The sequence below is a fragment of the Blastomyces dermatitidis genome (genome assembly GCF_000003525.1).
Source record: "Blastomyces dermatitidis ER-3 genomic scaffold supercont1.1, whole genome shotgun sequence".
In the NCBI taxonomy this organism is placed as follows: Eukaryota; Fungi; Ascomycota; class Eurotiomycetes; order Onygenales; family Ajellomycetaceae; genus Blastomyces; species Blastomyces dermatitidis.
Genome location: NW_025544774.1, coordinates 4,718,564 through 4,733,228, shown reverse-complemented (window position 1 = coordinate 4,733,228; position 14,665 = coordinate 4,718,564). Strand labels below are relative to the sequence as shown.

Here is a 14,665-nt window from a genome sequence, read left to right as displayed (position 1 = left end):
AGTTTGGTAGTTTGTATGGCTATTTTTCACTATACCATGCATGTTGAGGTTGTTTCCCTGTGGCATTTTATGAAGCAAGAAAACATTTCCAATGCGTCGCTAGCTAAATTGGAGAGCTTTATTTTCTCATCTTTGATCCACGCTGGTCTTGATAAAATTGTAGGTGGATACTACGGTTAACTAGCACCGTATAATTTTGTATGAGCCTACTATCGCTGCTGCCGAAAAAGGAAAGTGGGGATAGTGATATGATTGATATGCTCCATACAAATTTCTACCCATTCTAACTCATCATCTTGCTGCCCAGCCTGCTGAGGATTCTTCTGTCTCCAATCCTGCTGCGTACAGCCTTCCCTATACTCATTCCCACCCCCTAGCTCAATAATCTTTTGAATATGGACTGGCACCCGTTCAATCCGGGATTGAATCTGCTTCTGCAAGAGCATATTCCAGCAATCCTCCCAAGCCTTGATAGCATCTTTGCGATTCTTCGGAGCCCCCTTCTTGGTTGTATACCGCTTCATCCATGGCCAGCAAGGCTCAATTGGGTTGAGATCTGGGGAATTCCCACACCAGAGCAGCCGCTGCACCTCAGCTTTATCATATACAAGCTGTTGTACGTGGTGGTTGTGTGACAGGGCTTTGTCTTCTTGCACTATAGTATTCGGCTGTTTGATTGCGCAGGCTTTGGCAAATGGAAGGAGCTTTGGAATAAGGATTTTGGTCTAGGATATCCATTAGTTAGTATACTTCTGCTAGGATAGTAGTAGGGATCAATCACCTGGTAGCGATACCAATCAATTCCGCCCTTTGAGCTGCTGTGAGCAAGCTTGCCAGTCTTTGCATTGAACTTCCATGTTGGCCGCGCCCAGGGGTTTGTTGACGAAGATTAATCCTTCTCACACCAGTCTCCAGCTTCTTATTCATTTGCTCAATCTCTTCAATGGACTACTTCTTTTCAGCTGCAGACTCAGGCCCCCAGCAGTGCGCAGGCCCTTTATGGTTGTAGGAGAAGCATCCCCAAAACATGAATTCCATTGCACCCTTCCACCGCTCACAAATGCAGCTGCGTACAAAGGCCTCATCAGCTCTGCGCCAAATCCTGTAGCCTCCACGGCGGTGAAGCAGGATAACAGAGGTCTCATCAGACCAAATAACATTCTTCCAATCCTCCAGAGTCCAGTTCTTGTGTTTCAAGCACCATTCAAGCCGTTTCTTCTTCATCTTCTCGCTCAGTCCTGGTTTCCTTGTAGGTTTTGTCTTGCGATACCCTGGTGAGCATTAGTAGAGCAGTAGTAAAGCAAGAGATCTTGATACCTGCTTTTTTCAACATGCGCTGAATAGTAGTGGAAGAGATCTTGATCCCAATTTTGTCAAATTCCCCAGCAAGATCAGCTGTGGTCTTTTCCCGGCCATATCGATCATGCTAAATCTTTGAAATCAGCTCCTTGCTAAGCTCCGGTATCTGTATAGTAGGCCACCTGCTGCGACGAGCATCAGCAACATGCTCAGTCTTGATTTCTAGAGGGCGCTGCTCAGGATTGAATCCCAGTTGAATGGCAGTATGATAGATCTTGTTGATTTGATTGACTGAAATTCCAGTTGCTTCATGAATCTCAGCAGTAGATTTCCCTACAAAGGGAGATTTGAGTGTAACAATAAGAGATTTCATCTCTGGAGAAGCTTTATTGCGTTGCAAAGGCATGTTGTAGAGGAGCTTTGAAGCTGCTGCGCTGCAGAGGATTTGAAGCAAGAAGATCACCTAGGAATCATCAAAACAAAATCTGATTTTGGTGGGAGACCCATACGAAACCGATACAAGAAAACTTAGCTGTGACTAACTTTTTGAATCGGTCCTCCGTACTTCAGCTCATGATATTTCCTTATTATGCTAGTTAATTCCTTTACTTCCTATCTAAAAAGCCAAAGAAAAAAAAAAAAAAAAAAAAAAAAAAAATCATTGCACAGGCAAGGAAACCTTTAAATAACTCAGCCTACTTCTTAGCACATTGTTCAACATCTTGCTCACTATGGAGTTGAACCAAATTTGTTCACCTGAACGACCAAAGCTTGATCCAACTCTCCATTTTAAAGGATGTTCAATTTCTTTCTCAATTTGCATTGATCGCTGCCGCTTCCTGGTTGGCGGTTCTCTGTAAAATGCAGTCATTCGGACGCCTTACATTCTCCTCCTTTCTCTTCAAAGGGCAGCGACCATGTTTCCCGCGGTCCAGTGGTCGTACATTTGACAGTGAAGAGGTCATTGAGGCGTAATGTTTGCTTCGGCACAAAGGCAACCACCTACCTACACGAAAGTCGAGGCCTTGCTTGGCGAAATGCCGGGAGAATCGAAAACTACGCCGTCCAAACGTGGACTATGGCCCATGGCGATTACAACCACCTGTATCCATGAGAGAATGAGGCTCGGAGGTCAAGAGGTTACTTAGGGCTGCTGGTCCAGTGACCGTTGATGTTTCACCGCTGGTCCTCTCCGCTTGACGCTGTCCAAACAAAATAATAGAATCAAAGAGTACGCAACAGTAGGAAGGGTCTTTATTGCTTAGATGTTACACTCTTGCGACTACTCTCCATTTACTAGCCTTCAGGGTGTTAGGAATTGGGATTCTCTAAAGAGATAAAGTGCGCCGCTGACCAAATGCAAACTTCCCGTTAGCATGCCGTAGTTCAGATCTCCAATTTTTCTCCCTTCATGTAAAGCTTCCTCGATTGTCCGCTCGCATGATACTGCTGCAGTTTGATCGAATTCTTTCCAAAACCTGGCATAACTTTCTTGGATATCGGCAGAAAAGGGGTTGGTCAAATTTCGATCAGGGGACTTGGGGGAGCTGCATTGACAGTGGCACTCTGCGTCCTCGTGGTTACAGCGTAAGTGGTAATCCTTGAAGTCTCCATGCCCGGTCCGGCTGGCGTATAGTTTCCCAAGTGTGAAGCGTAGGAGCTTCCTCTCTATAGATGACCTTTGTGATGGAACGGTTTAATAAGAGATAAACTGCATATTATATTGCTCCTAGTACGAGAATACAAAGCTGGAGAAAGGAAAGAAAGAAGTAAACAAACCAGCTACCTAACACATTTATATCATCCTGTCAGGCGAATCCTGTTGTTGCCCTAGTGCTTAGCCCTAACAACCCAGTGTCCGAATCCGCGCCGTCACACCCCTCGAAGAGGATCTCAAGATCGGCGTAACGTTTTGGCATGTTCTGGGCCCAGTACTCCTCGAAGTCCTGTCTGGCCCTCTCTTTGGCCTGCCTGTTGTCGCAGCAGCCTTGGCTTCCTGGCCGGCCCTGTCGTTGCCTGGTATTCCTGCGTGCCCTGGGACCCATCTGACTATTAACTACCCTTCCTCGGATGGTGTGGGGGAGTCTCACTCTCTGCTGCCAGGCTAACTCTGCCTCCTGGAACTGAGCAAAAATCTGCTGGCTAGAGGTGTTGGTCTGACTGCCTAGAGAGAGACCTTGCAACCTCTATCTAGGTTGTCTAGGCAGATGTGGACATTGTTGGTATATCTGGCCTGTTTACAGGCCTTGCAGAGCTCCCATAGCCTCTGCATCAAAAAACACCTCACCTTGAAGTAGAGGCAGGTTTCCTGTTGCAATTACATTACTGGATCACACAAGGACAATAACAATACTCTCACAAAAAGCAAGGACGATGAAAAACTTTAGTCACATGAGCTGATGAGGGAAGAATTGAAAGGCCGAGAGCCGACAATTTTCTTCCCCTGAAACGGTTCCACTTGGGTTGACTGGATGCCCTCACCTCCGCCTCTCACCCTCCTCACCCTCGCAATGGGTGAGGCAGCCGGGTTAAAGCAGCCCGCCTCCAGCGCTCCTCCAGGACAGGACCAGATTCCCTTTTTGACTATAGTAGGTATATATATATATACACACACATCCCTGACTAGCAAACCAAGAACGCATCGTGTCCTATTCGACGGACGGGCTAGGAATAGCAAGAAACAGAGAGAGGGTGTAATAAATGGGAGATGAGATGGGCAAATGGCACAAGGAACAAAGCATGAAAAGAGAATAAGCAAGAGGAATGGAAGGAAAATGGGACCAGCTTCACAGGGGGGACCAGTCCTTGGATGGGAATTATTGAGGGGAATAAAAGGAGAGAGGGCGGGGTGGGAAAATAAAAAGAAGAAGGGTGTTACAAGAAAAGCGAAAACGAAGTGAAGATGGAAGAATTGAAAAAATGGTTTCTCACCCGTTTACCAGTAGAGATGATTGCTTCCGTACCATGTGAACAGAACCCCCTGCGCATCAACTATTCAATCCATCCAATTCATTACACATAGCTAGAGACCAAAACTTATAGCCATACATGCCAACTGGCTGCGTTTAAGAAAAGTGATGATGGAATGAGATAAAGAAGAAACATGAAAAAGGCGTAAAGCAAAAAGCAAAGTAACTAGACAAATAATTGCGATGATAATAAATAATAATAATAATAATGAATATCAATCGAAAAGAACGAGGATAAAGAGTAAAGAGAGGGGGCGGCAGCAAGGAAGAAAAACAGAGTGGGAATCATCGTATATATGATTTAAATCAAGTTTTGTTGACCTTCTCTCCCCCTACCCTCGCTCTCTCTTGTATGCGCCTAATTTTCCTTAATGTGAAATCTGTTGCCATATGCATGCCATGAATTCTATATGTGGGTGGTTCGTTGCATTTATCCGTTGTATCTTGCTTTCCCCCTATATGGTATGAAAGTTGAGGGTTTTTGAGTTTTCAGTTTTGAGTGTTGTTTTTTTTTTTTTTTTTTTTTTTTTTTTCCCGCCAAACTTTCTTCATTATTTTTCTTTCTCATTTTCCCTGCCCTCATCATATACAATTTTTGACTTTACCATCCGTGCTGGTGGTAGGAGCTCTCGAACGGGTTCTGGCCGCCAGTCCGTCCGCTAAACCCGCCCCCGTTCATCATATTAAATAGGATGTTGGGGTCGATATGGATATTCTGGCCGCCGCCCATGCCTCCCATTCCACCCATTCCACCCATTCCATGCATGCCTCCCATGCCTCCCATACCGCCCATGTGCGCAAATGAGGCCCCGCCACGCGCGAACATGTCCGCGGGATCTAGGAGGTCATCGCCATTGTCATAACTTGCGCGTTTTCTGTGAGGTGAGGAAAAAGAGGTTGGTTAGTTTATGTGGCTAAATAATGGGAAAGTTTGCGAATAATAAAAGAGAAGGGGGCAGGCATCGTTGGGGGTACAAAAAAAAAAAAAAAAGAGAGAGAAAGAGAGAGAAAAGAAAGAAAAAGAAAAACGGAAGATTTCGGAGGTCAAGAAGAAGTGGGGGGAGAGAGTGGGATACATACTGAGGATCACTCAAAATTTCATACGCCTCTCCAATCTCCTTAAACTGCGTATCTCCCTTATCGCCATCGATATTCTTATCTGGATGATGCTGAATCGCCAACTTTCTATACGCTTTCTTAATCTCCTGCTCTGACGCATTCTTATCGACGCCAAGAATCTTATAGTAATCTTTCCGTTGGCTCTTCTTAAGCTCAAAATCTGCGTTTCGAACCTCTTCCTGAATGCCCTTCTCGTTGGGATTGGCTTCAGCAATCTTCTTGAATTCGCGCGCGGCTTCCTCCCAGTTGCCAGAGGCTCCGTACGCCTTCGCCCGTACCCGTTGCGCCTTTACGTATGAAGGATCCAGTTTGAGAGCGTCTGTGCAATCTTCAATTGCTTTGTCGTAGTTGCTGAGGTTAAGGTAGGCCTGGGCGCGGTTCTGAAGGAGTTTGGAGTTGATGTCTTTATTCTTGGGGTCGACTTCCAGGGCCTTAGTGTATACATCGATAGCTTCTTGGTACTTTCTTGCCTTGAATGCCGCGTTTCCTTCATCCTTCATTCGGAGAAGTTTCTGCACCATGCGTAGGTATCTGACCGCTTGGGTGGAGTCAGGGTCTAGGTTTAGAGCGAGTTTAAAGTGTCTGATTGCCTGTTCGTTCTCGCCTTGGGCGTAAAATAACCGGCCACGGATCAATAAGGCGTCCGGATCCTGATTGTTATCTCGTAGCATTGACATGACGATATTCTGCGCGTCGCCCAATGTGTTGACATTTCCCATCTTTAGGTACGCCTCTGCTCGCATCAGCCGCCATTTGCGCGGTTGGGTCACGCCAACCCCAAGTCCCTTTACGGCCTGGTCCAGGCAGTACAATGTCATTGAACCTCCTCTATCTTCCCGTAGCAACCCTTCTGCCTGGGTGATATGGTGTAACATTGCCTCCGCGGGGCCTTTATCCTTTGCGGTAACGGGTGGTTGGATTCGTGAATAGATGGATAACGCCTCTGTGGGGCGACCAAGGGAAGTGTATATTCTTGCCAATCTGTGCATGATTTTCTGGTTACCAGGCTCCAACTCATCAGCTAGTTTGGCATCTTCCAGGGCTTCATGGTAGCGGTGTGCGGATATGTAGGCAGCCGCTCGATTTGATAGATAGGTAGATGATGTGGGTTGGGCTTCGACAGCTATATTCAAGAAGATATATATTAACACACACAAACACACCCACACCCACACCCACAATGATTAACTTCATAAGCTCTTTCCCTTGTTATCCATAGATAACTCCATTCTTTCTTTTTATTTTTCCCGTTCGCTTAACCATGGCGCATATAATTTTCACGCACAATATTGCGGACAGAGCAAAACAAAATAGACAGCCAAAAACACTTACCCTTCGTATACTCTTGGATAGCTTTCTGAAAATCACCCGCCTTGAAAAATTTATTCCCGGCTAATTTGCACGCCTCCGCATCAACAACGGGCTGTGTAGGTTGTGGCGTACTTGAGGGGACATTGTGAGGGGGAGGGGTAGGGCTTCGCTCTGCGGTATCAGAATGGACGCCATTTGACTGCATCCCAGTAGATGAAGCGGGGGAGTCTTGCTGAGTGGGCGTAGAGAAGGCGGAGGGGGAGACGGTGGCGTTGGTCACAGCAGTGGGCGAGTGCGCAACGTCCGGCTGCTCAATGTCCATGGAGCTGCGACTATCGTCTCTTGCAGCTGCCATGGCGGATAGGCGGCGGAGCTCGTCCGGGGGCAGATTCAATGGGTGGGAATCCCGATCGTAGGCGAAGCGGGAGGACGAACCCTTGGATTTATGCTTTGTAGGGCTACCGGAGGGCGTCGAGGCAACACGGCGGCTTTTGCGTTCGGGATCCCGCTGGGGTTTGGGCGACGCCTTGGAGGGAGATTTGCGTGACGAGCCAACACGGGGAGAGGAGGATGATTTGTTTTTGCTATAATTATTGTTGTTGCCGGTGATGCCAATGGAGTAGGGCTGTTGCTGCTGCTGCGGCGGCGGCGGCGGCGAGCGATGGTGGTCGGGGTCGGGATGGCGGTGTTTGGAGGCAGCGCGGCCCAAGGAAGAATCGAGGTGTCGGTCGGAAGAGGCAGCACGGACCAAAGCGGGCGGATGCTGGGAGTCGTGGAGCTGCAGGTCAGACAAGTCTGATGTGTTGCTGGCGGAATGCTTGTGGTGCTTTTTCTTGTCGGGGGATTTTTTGGAGGAGGAAGAAAAAAGTTTTGTGAGAACCATGAGTCCGGTTCGAGTGAGGTCGAGAGCCAGCTAACGGTCGGCTAGGGATGCAGGAGCAAGGTCAGGGCAAAAAAAAATAAAAATAAATAAATAAAATAAAAAATAAAAATAAAAATAAAAAGGAAAAAAGAAAAAAGGAAAAGAAAAAAGAAAAAGACAAGGAAAAGTAAAAAAAGGAAAGTAAAAGAAACCTAGAGAAACAACCACCAAAATACAGACAAATAATTATTACAAGAAGACAACAATACAATAACCAGCGAAAATGAAGGCCGAACTGGAAGACACAAGCAGCAAAGGATGACAGGGCAACAACAAGAACAACACCAGTATTTAGTAGCAGCAATATCTAGCAGTAGCAGCAGTAAAAGTCCAAAACTAAATAATAACAACAACAATGGCTGGACGGACAAGACTGACTGACTGACTGACTGACTGACTTGACTGCAAGGAGTTTCTCTCAGCATCAACAACCCCCCGCCAGCGCGAGAGTAAGTAACTATTTATTATTGTTATTTGGAAGCCGATGGAAGTCAATCGTGTCGCAGCTAAGCAGCTAATCAACGCACTTTGTTCACATCCAACATCAACAGCAACAAATTTTCCCCAGCCACGGGAATAAATCTTCAACCCCAAAAATCACCCTAAGTATTTAGCTAGCTAGATGGCTAAAAGGCAGTGGAGTGGTGCAGGGCTCACTCGGGGGAGAGAGGAGAGGGATGCTGGAATCGAACAGGCTCGGAACGCAGGCGGCGGACTGCAGACTGGGCGAGTATTGAAGATATCGGGTTGAAGAGTTGATATGATTTGATATATGTATTGGAAAACAGGGCAGAATAACCAGTCGAGAAAGCCAGCGTTGGTCCAGGAGTCGCAGGAAGTGAACAAAGGTCTTTGGATAAAATAGTTCTTGATGTTATGTTAGTAGTTGAATGAAAGGAAGTTCGAAGTTCTCTTGTTTTTTTTTTTTTTTTTGTCCACCCTTCTTGAGATCAACTAAATCCTTAAGTCGACAGAAAGTGATTCCGCTTCACCTGATTCCGGGGGAGATAGCGAGAGAGAGGGGAAGTGGAAAAAGAAATAAATTGAATTTAATCCCCATTGGACTCGGCCTCAACCGGCGAATGAAGCTCGCGCACTTAAATCATCAACAGCCCAATGGTTTGAGCCTTTGGGGGGTTAACGTTATTTAAATATGTGAGTATTTAGCGCCCCCTGAGATGAATCATGAGCACAATTCCCGACTTCGATACAGACCGTTGAGAAGACTGTACTCCGTATTTGGTATTCTTATCATAATTATAATGAATGTGCTCTCCTGATTTCCTGGATACCGCGTTGAGAATAATAACAGACCAACTAACTCCCTGCTGAACAAACAAAGCAGATCAATATCACTCTTTTTTCATATATATTTTCAGACGCCTCGAGCAAACACCCAGCAAAGAAAAAAAAAAAAAACCATCCTATATAAGCGAGCAAATAAGGAGAATAGATAGGAAAATCCCTAGCCTGCTAGCCATAAAACAACGATAGATGAGGAGCAGAAGAGGATGAAATGAGTCAACCCTTATCCCAGCTACAACCACATCACCCCTTCTCACAAGCCATCCTACTAGGAATTCCTGTGAAGATACATCAGGGAGCCCAAGTTATGTGTCCAACGATACCAAAATACAGTGCACCCAGGCATATAACAGGATTCTTCGACGACCTCGTGGGAAGCTGACGGGGAAGCTGTGCAGCCTGTAATTGGGAAGACTGATAGGGAGGTGGGAGGAAGGTAAAATAGATGAAGAAAAGCAACTAGAATCTATAATGAGATATCAATGTAATAAATAGTATAAGTTTAAATAAAAAATAAAAATAAAAAAAAGGAAGAAAAAAGAAAGAAAAAAGAAAGGTAAAGGAAACGAAATTCATCACATCCTTGTTGCTACTGTATGCAACGGCGAAAGACTCTTTGGTCCTCCTCCAGGAAGTTCAGGCGCTGGAGAGGGCTTCGTTGAAGTTGCTGGCTCTACTTTCCGCGTTACTGTTTGGGGAGACGATCTGGGGCGGGAATCCGGAGTTGGCGGATTACCGTTGCTTGGAGTGTTCTCTCGGTGCCGTTTGAGGGTTTCATTCTTTGGATGGTTATGGCACTGGTAATCAATGCAGCGTTAGTAAAATTCAACCTTCTTCACAGAAACGGATATCCAAATAAACGGTTGAGCCTTAAGACAGCCCAACATGGTAGTTAAAACCCCCAGCACGTACCTTGTATGCATGCCTAAACCAGGTGGTACCCTTTTTCTTGCTGCTCACTAGAGCTATCCACTCGTCACAGTTCCCGCAGAGACCCTCCCAAACATTTGTATTTCCGTCTGTGCGCCTCGTGTCTTTTGGAGGTGCAAATGCTTGCCCTGTGGGCGCACTGATTCCATGCGTAAAGCTTTTGTCATACCAAAAGGCAGAGTTCTTGAGCACAAGCCAACGGCCAGGCTTGCAAATCCCGCACCAGCCCTCACGTTTATTCCCGTGCCCTCGAACCCACTTTGGTGTATACAAATCGTTCTCGAATCGAAGATCTTGTTCATACGGTTTCATGCTCGGATCGCTTGGCATCATATCCTCAGGGGGTGGAAGCACTCGTTCCTCCTTTAGCGGTCCTAGCAAATCGGGTGGCCCAGGAAACTCGGAATAGTGGTCAAAATAATGCTGGTGGGGGACAGTGTCACTCTGTAAGGTTCTAAACACTCCCTGAGAGGCGAGCGAGGCAGGATTTCTGAAACGGGCGTTCGCGTCAAAATTCGAAGGCAGTAGATTGTTATTGCCCTGAAAGTGCACCAAGTTTCTACTTCTTGGCTGTTGCCGTGAGGAATCCATCAAGGGAACACTGCGGTTTTGTCTCATTGAAGGAGATGGAAGACCTGATCCGCCGGCATGATTTTGCGTTAAAAATGGAGACGTAACACGATTAGGACGGGGTCCGGAGGAGCCTGTCGACCATCGTTTGCGGACACCATCAAAACTATGTGGAGGTGCTCGAACGCTTGCACGAGGGGATGGCGACGCTCTTGCCCGATTCCCTCCGCGAACTAGTTCTGGCAGTGTATGTCTCGGGGATGGTATGGGGGAAAGCGGCGTAGAAGATAGAAGCGAACTTCTCGGCGTGTAGTCAGAACTACTGGCAGAGGCGAATGAGGGAACTTCAGAAAATGCAGAAAGATCAGTGAAGTCGAAAGATCCGGTGTTGCTGGATTGGGAGAAATACGAGTCTGTTAGAGGGCGAGTAACAATGTTTGTATCAAGCGTAAGAGGCTGGTGCTCTGGAAGCAGGTTAAGTCTTCTGCTCCCAGCCGTAACATTCTGGGACTGGGAAAGCTGGCTCGGGAACAAAGGCGGATTGTGATCAATCCCCGAAAATGTAGACAACTCCTCTACTAAATGTTGATCATCAAAGCCTAAATAAAAGTTAGCGACAAATGGCAAGGGCTCGGGTGGCCAGGCAAACACATACGATCGTCCAGAGCGTTGATTCCCAACAACCCCGGTGGCGTTCCAAACTCAGCGGGCATAACGTACTGTGATGGCATCCGAATCTCGTAGGGTTTACAAGCTGGTGTTTTGTGGAACTGGGGTGTGTATGGCAGAGAATAAACGCTGTCATTTATTGTCTTAGGATTAGGTTGGTTGTCTATATCCCAGGCTCTGGGTCCGCACGAATTCAATGTAGTGTTCGCCATGTTCCTAGTGGCCATATTCCCATCCTCTAACACTTTACCAAAATCAATATTGTTCACTTGTATGCTACTTCCCGGAGTTGGCGGTGGAAACCCCATGGATGAAATGAGGGTTGATGGTAACGAGTTTCTATAAGAATGAAATATCAGCATTACTGTCGGGGTAAGGAAAGGCTCTACACACGCCGACTCCGAGCCAATTCAACATACCTTGGCCCGACCTGACTATAGTTTATATCATTGGACGACATATCGATCATTCTCTTCGGACGGCCTGCAGAACATAGGCGTCTCCACGCTCCGCGAATCTCGTTAAGAGCTGCGGCTGCTACTACAGAACGGACTGGCTTCCGAATGGGATAAATGTGGTGTGTTTTGTCAAAGAAAATATGTTCAATCCTTTCGTGGGACTCAAGAACGAAAAAGACCGCGTGGGTTAAAGATCGTTGGTTTTATGAATGTCTTTGTTCCGCAAGGCGCGTTAAAAAAAAATTTCCTTTTTTAGCAAAAGGAAGGTTTAGTCTTTGCCAAAAACTTTGGGCTGCCAGCAGACTCCAGCTATGAGCAACGATCGACGAAAAGTATATTTTCAAATAGTGAGGTTCATAGTATAATAATATAACAAAAATAAAGAACAAAAGGAGTGACTAAAGAGCATGCATTGTGGAAAATCAGAAGGCCGGCAGGAAGGACAACGGAGCAAAAACATGAATGAAGAGGAGAAGGGCGAGCAAGGTATATTGATCTCGGGATGGGTTGGTTCAAACCATATTGCTCCCGCGCGAGGATTTTCCCTAAAGACGATCATGGAGGAGCTAGTCTGCAAGACTCAAAACATTCTCCACTTCCCCATTTTTCTCCAAAGGTGGCCAGTAAACTCTCCAAAAGGAGTTTAGCAGTTGTGTTGGAGTACCCATCTGGCCAACAATTGAGGTTAGTGTCTGCGAGTACAGTAGGGACCAGGGTATGAAGCTAAACACGGGGGGCCCTTAAGGGTTTGACGCCGGACTCTCATGAAGGCAAATGTGTCTCATCATTTGCTAGAGAAAGCATAACGTCTGCTTTCGAATGACGAATGCAGAATGGGTATCAATCACATTGGTTGAGCACACCGATGCCGCCGAACTGTACATTGTGTATGTCTATTCCTCGCACTAGGGCTGCTGTGGACGTCAACCAGTCCCGTTCTGTGTGCCAGGATGAGAGTGGTCCAGTTTCTTGTAGGCGCCGGACGAAACTCCACGTTTGTCTGGACCAGGGGACAGCGGCCGCGGATAGGCGAGCCGAGTCCTGTCAAGTATATTCTGCTATTTCTGGCCATCGGACAAGAATTGTAGTGCCCGTATGCTTTTAGAGGCGGTTGCTCAACAGTACATTGCTAACGATGCCCTGACTGTTGGCCGAGGATGCTGGCGGAGAAGATGAGGAGACTCGGGGAGGAGGTTGAAGCGACAGGAGGAATTCAGAGTCGCAGCGGAGGTAGGCCTGATGCGGCATAGTTGTTTCATGTGACAAGGGGCTCAAACATCCAAGGAGCGCCGCTTCTTCTGGAACAACCAATTTCGCGAACGGCACCTCGGGCAACAATATCTCTGGAATACACCAAGGCATGCTATGTTCTACCTTGACAATATCGAAAGAGAAATGACCTCCCTTAGGGCCTTCTATCACCCTCGCAATTTGGATGCCTGTCGCCCTGCTATTGAGTGGCATTTCTAGCTTCCTCCCCGTTGAGTCCAAGACACTCCCGAAATCGGTTGTCTCACCAGTCTTGTGGAATAGCTCGTGGATTTCGAACTAACAGGATGAACGTGCCGCACGTTTACTATAATTAGGTCCCGTGGGCTTTCAAGACTAGAAGGGGACGTAATGGATAGCAGCCGTGATGCTGAACATAGTTTTTCTAGTGGGCTAAAACCAGACCTTTAAAGCCACCAACTTAGCCTACCTCCTAATTGATTTCAGTCGCCATTTGAAGGGCGATATATCGAGTTATGGAGCAGAGCTCGACTATATGTCACAAAGGCTACATACAATCTGACTATGCAGACCTTCCAAGATTAGTAAGAATTTCTATCCGGTCTCAAGGGGAAGTCGGGGCCGGAATTGGGTTTTTCCGCGGCTGATTCTAACGCGCGCTAAAAACCCCTTCACGCACACGTTTCAACCGGACGGGCATCAGCAAAGGGCAGTTATTCACAGCGAAAACTAGGACAGTCCGCTGCATTTTCACAATAGATAGCTGCAGATCAGCTCTATCGAAATTATCCTTTATTATTTTAGATTGATATTTCGTATTCGGGAATTTCATGGAAAACTACCAATTGACCTAATACAAGGGCCAAGCAAGGACACACGTTTCATTGAATCCAGCGCTTAGGTTAGCGGGGAACCAAAATATACTCCCCGGAACATGGATTCCACCTATCATGCTTAAAATTTCCAGGCGCCACGAACACGGGAAGTTTGCCTTGTCAAGCCAGCCCAAAGAAGGGGATGGGATCAATTTCACAGAAGGGAAAGGGTCTCTGCCCAATAACGACTAATGGATGACTTGCCACACCACACCAGCCAGAAGAAAATATTAGATCCCCATCGATGTGAGAGGAAAAGCTGCTGGCGGGCACAGAGATAAATAAGCACTTGTGGCTGGGAGTTTTAATAAATCTCTATCTCCATTTTGATCCTCTCCCGGCCATGAGTTTATTATTTTCAGACAACGGCCGTCGCAGCAGAACTAACACGAAGCTAATCCACGAGAAACCACTTTTTTTTGACTTGTAAAACAAGAAATTCAGAGCATGCATACCCACCGTTTTCCCCGGGTCCAATCAAGCTTGTCCAGTAATCATGGGAATCATTGGCGCCCACAGGGATAACTAGTACCATCAACCACACTATGTTATATCCATCCATTCAATTAATATATTGTTGGCTCGATTATCCTGCTTCGCGCAAAATACTAACACCCATGAATAATAAAGAATGGGGCGCGCATTTAATTCCCCCAACGCCAAAGCAAGAGGCACAAGATTCTCAACCTAACTACGTCCTTGGGCCAAGCAATGGAGCTTTCTCCTAGCCGCTGCAGGCTTATCTACATAGTACTGTAGGTGCCGTAACAGCCAACCCACGGCAAGCTCGCCCCGCAGACAAACCGGCTCCTTTGACAGCGGGGAATTCTATAAATAGCCCAACCTGAAGAAATTTAAGCGCCTGGGAAAGTCTTGACCCGGCGCGGTCCGTGCGTCTGCAAGTCATCACTGGACTAAGATGCAAGCATTAGTTGTTGGGCAGAGAATGGTCAATCCTACGTATTGGCTAACGGTTCGTTGATAGGTGTCTAGATGAGCAATTAGAAG

At 46.7% G+C, this 14,665-nt stretch overlaps 5 protein-coding genes across 5 annotated transcripts; all 5 read right to left on the bottom strand.

Moving 5' to 3' along the window:
• Positions 1 to 209: 209 nt before the first annotated feature.
• Positions 210 to 1,224, bottom strand: BDCG_16171 (uncharacterized protein; the record flags this gene model as incomplete). Its single annotated transcript, XM_045425431.1, has 3 exons — positions 210 to 725; positions 904 to 948; positions 1,075 to 1,224. The coding sequence occupies 3 exons, from the start codon at positions 1,222 to 1,224 to the stop codon at positions 210 to 212; spliced, it is 711 nt and encodes a 236-aa protein (XP_045279229.1).
• A 202-nt stretch (positions 1,225 to 1,426) lies between these two features.
• Positions 1,427 to 1,705, bottom strand: BDCG_16170 (uncharacterized protein; the record flags this gene model as incomplete). Its single annotated transcript, XM_045425430.1, has 1 exon — positions 1,427 to 1,705. The coding sequence occupies one exon, from the start codon at positions 1,703 to 1,705 to the stop codon at positions 1,427 to 1,429; it is 279 nt and encodes a 92-aa protein (XP_045279228.1).
• A 794-nt stretch (positions 1,706 to 2,499) lies between these two features.
• BDCG_00599 (uncharacterized protein) lies at positions 2,500 to 3,413 on the bottom strand. Its single transcript, XM_045416105.1, has 3 exons — positions 3,390 to 3,413; positions 3,148 to 3,344; positions 2,500 to 2,978 (listed from the first exon to the last, which is right to left on the bottom strand). Exons 2-3 carry the CDS (start codon positions 3,342 to 3,344, stop codon positions 2,603 to 2,605), a joined length of 573 nt encoding a protein of 190 aa, XP_045271908.1. The 5' UTR covers positions 3,390 to 3,413; the 3' UTR covers positions 2,500 to 2,602.
• A 1,355-nt stretch (positions 3,414 to 4,768) lies between these two features.
• BDCG_00598 (DnaJ like subfamily C member 7) lies at positions 4,769 to 7,581 on the bottom strand (the record flags this gene model as incomplete). Its single annotated transcript, XM_045416104.1, has 3 exons — positions 4,769 to 5,143; positions 5,349 to 6,510; positions 6,720 to 7,581. 3 exons carry the CDS (start codon positions 7,579 to 7,581, stop codon positions 4,870 to 4,872), a joined length of 2,298 nt encoding a protein of 765 aa, XP_045271907.1. The 3' UTR covers positions 4,769 to 4,869.
• Positions 7,582 to 8,529: 948 nt separating this feature from the next.
• Positions 8,530 to 13,343, bottom strand: BDCG_00597 (uncharacterized protein). The gene is made up of 4 exons (XM_045416103.1): positions 11,514 to 13,343; positions 11,081 to 11,433; positions 9,838 to 11,024; positions 8,530 to 9,722 (listed from the first exon to the last, which is right to left on the bottom strand). Exons 1-4 carry the CDS (start codon positions 11,561 to 11,563, stop codon positions 9,501 to 9,503), a joined length of 1,812 nt encoding a protein of 603 aa, XP_045271906.1. The 5' UTR covers positions 11,564 to 13,343; the 3' UTR covers positions 8,530 to 9,500.
• Positions 13,344 to 14,665: the final 1,322 nt, after the last annotated feature.

What these genes read in the sequence shown, in the direction of transcription:
- BDCG_00599 (XM_045416105.1), bottom strand. Translation starts at nt 3,344, where the DNA reads ATGGGTCCCAGGGCACGCAGGAATACCAGGCAACGACAGGGCCGGCCA. An exon ending in GCGGATTCGGACACTGGGTT is followed by an intron (nt 2,979 to 3,147) that starts GTTAGGGCTAAG and finishes TCCATCACAAAG; the next exon opens with GTCATCTATAGAGAGGAAGC.
- BDCG_00597 (XM_045416103.1), bottom strand. Translation starts at nt 11,563, where the DNA reads ATGATCGATATGTCGTCCAATGATATAAACTATAGTCAGGTCGGGCCA. An exon ending in AATCAACGCTCTGGACGATC is followed by an intron (nt 11,025 to 11,080) that starts GTATGTGTTTGC and finishes ACTTTTATTTAG; the next exon opens with GCTTTGATGATCAACATTTA. An exon ending in GGTTTAGGCATGCATACAAG is followed by an intron (nt 9,723 to 9,837) that starts GTACGTGCTGGG and finishes ATTGATTACCAG; the next exon opens with TGCCATAACCATCCAAAGAA.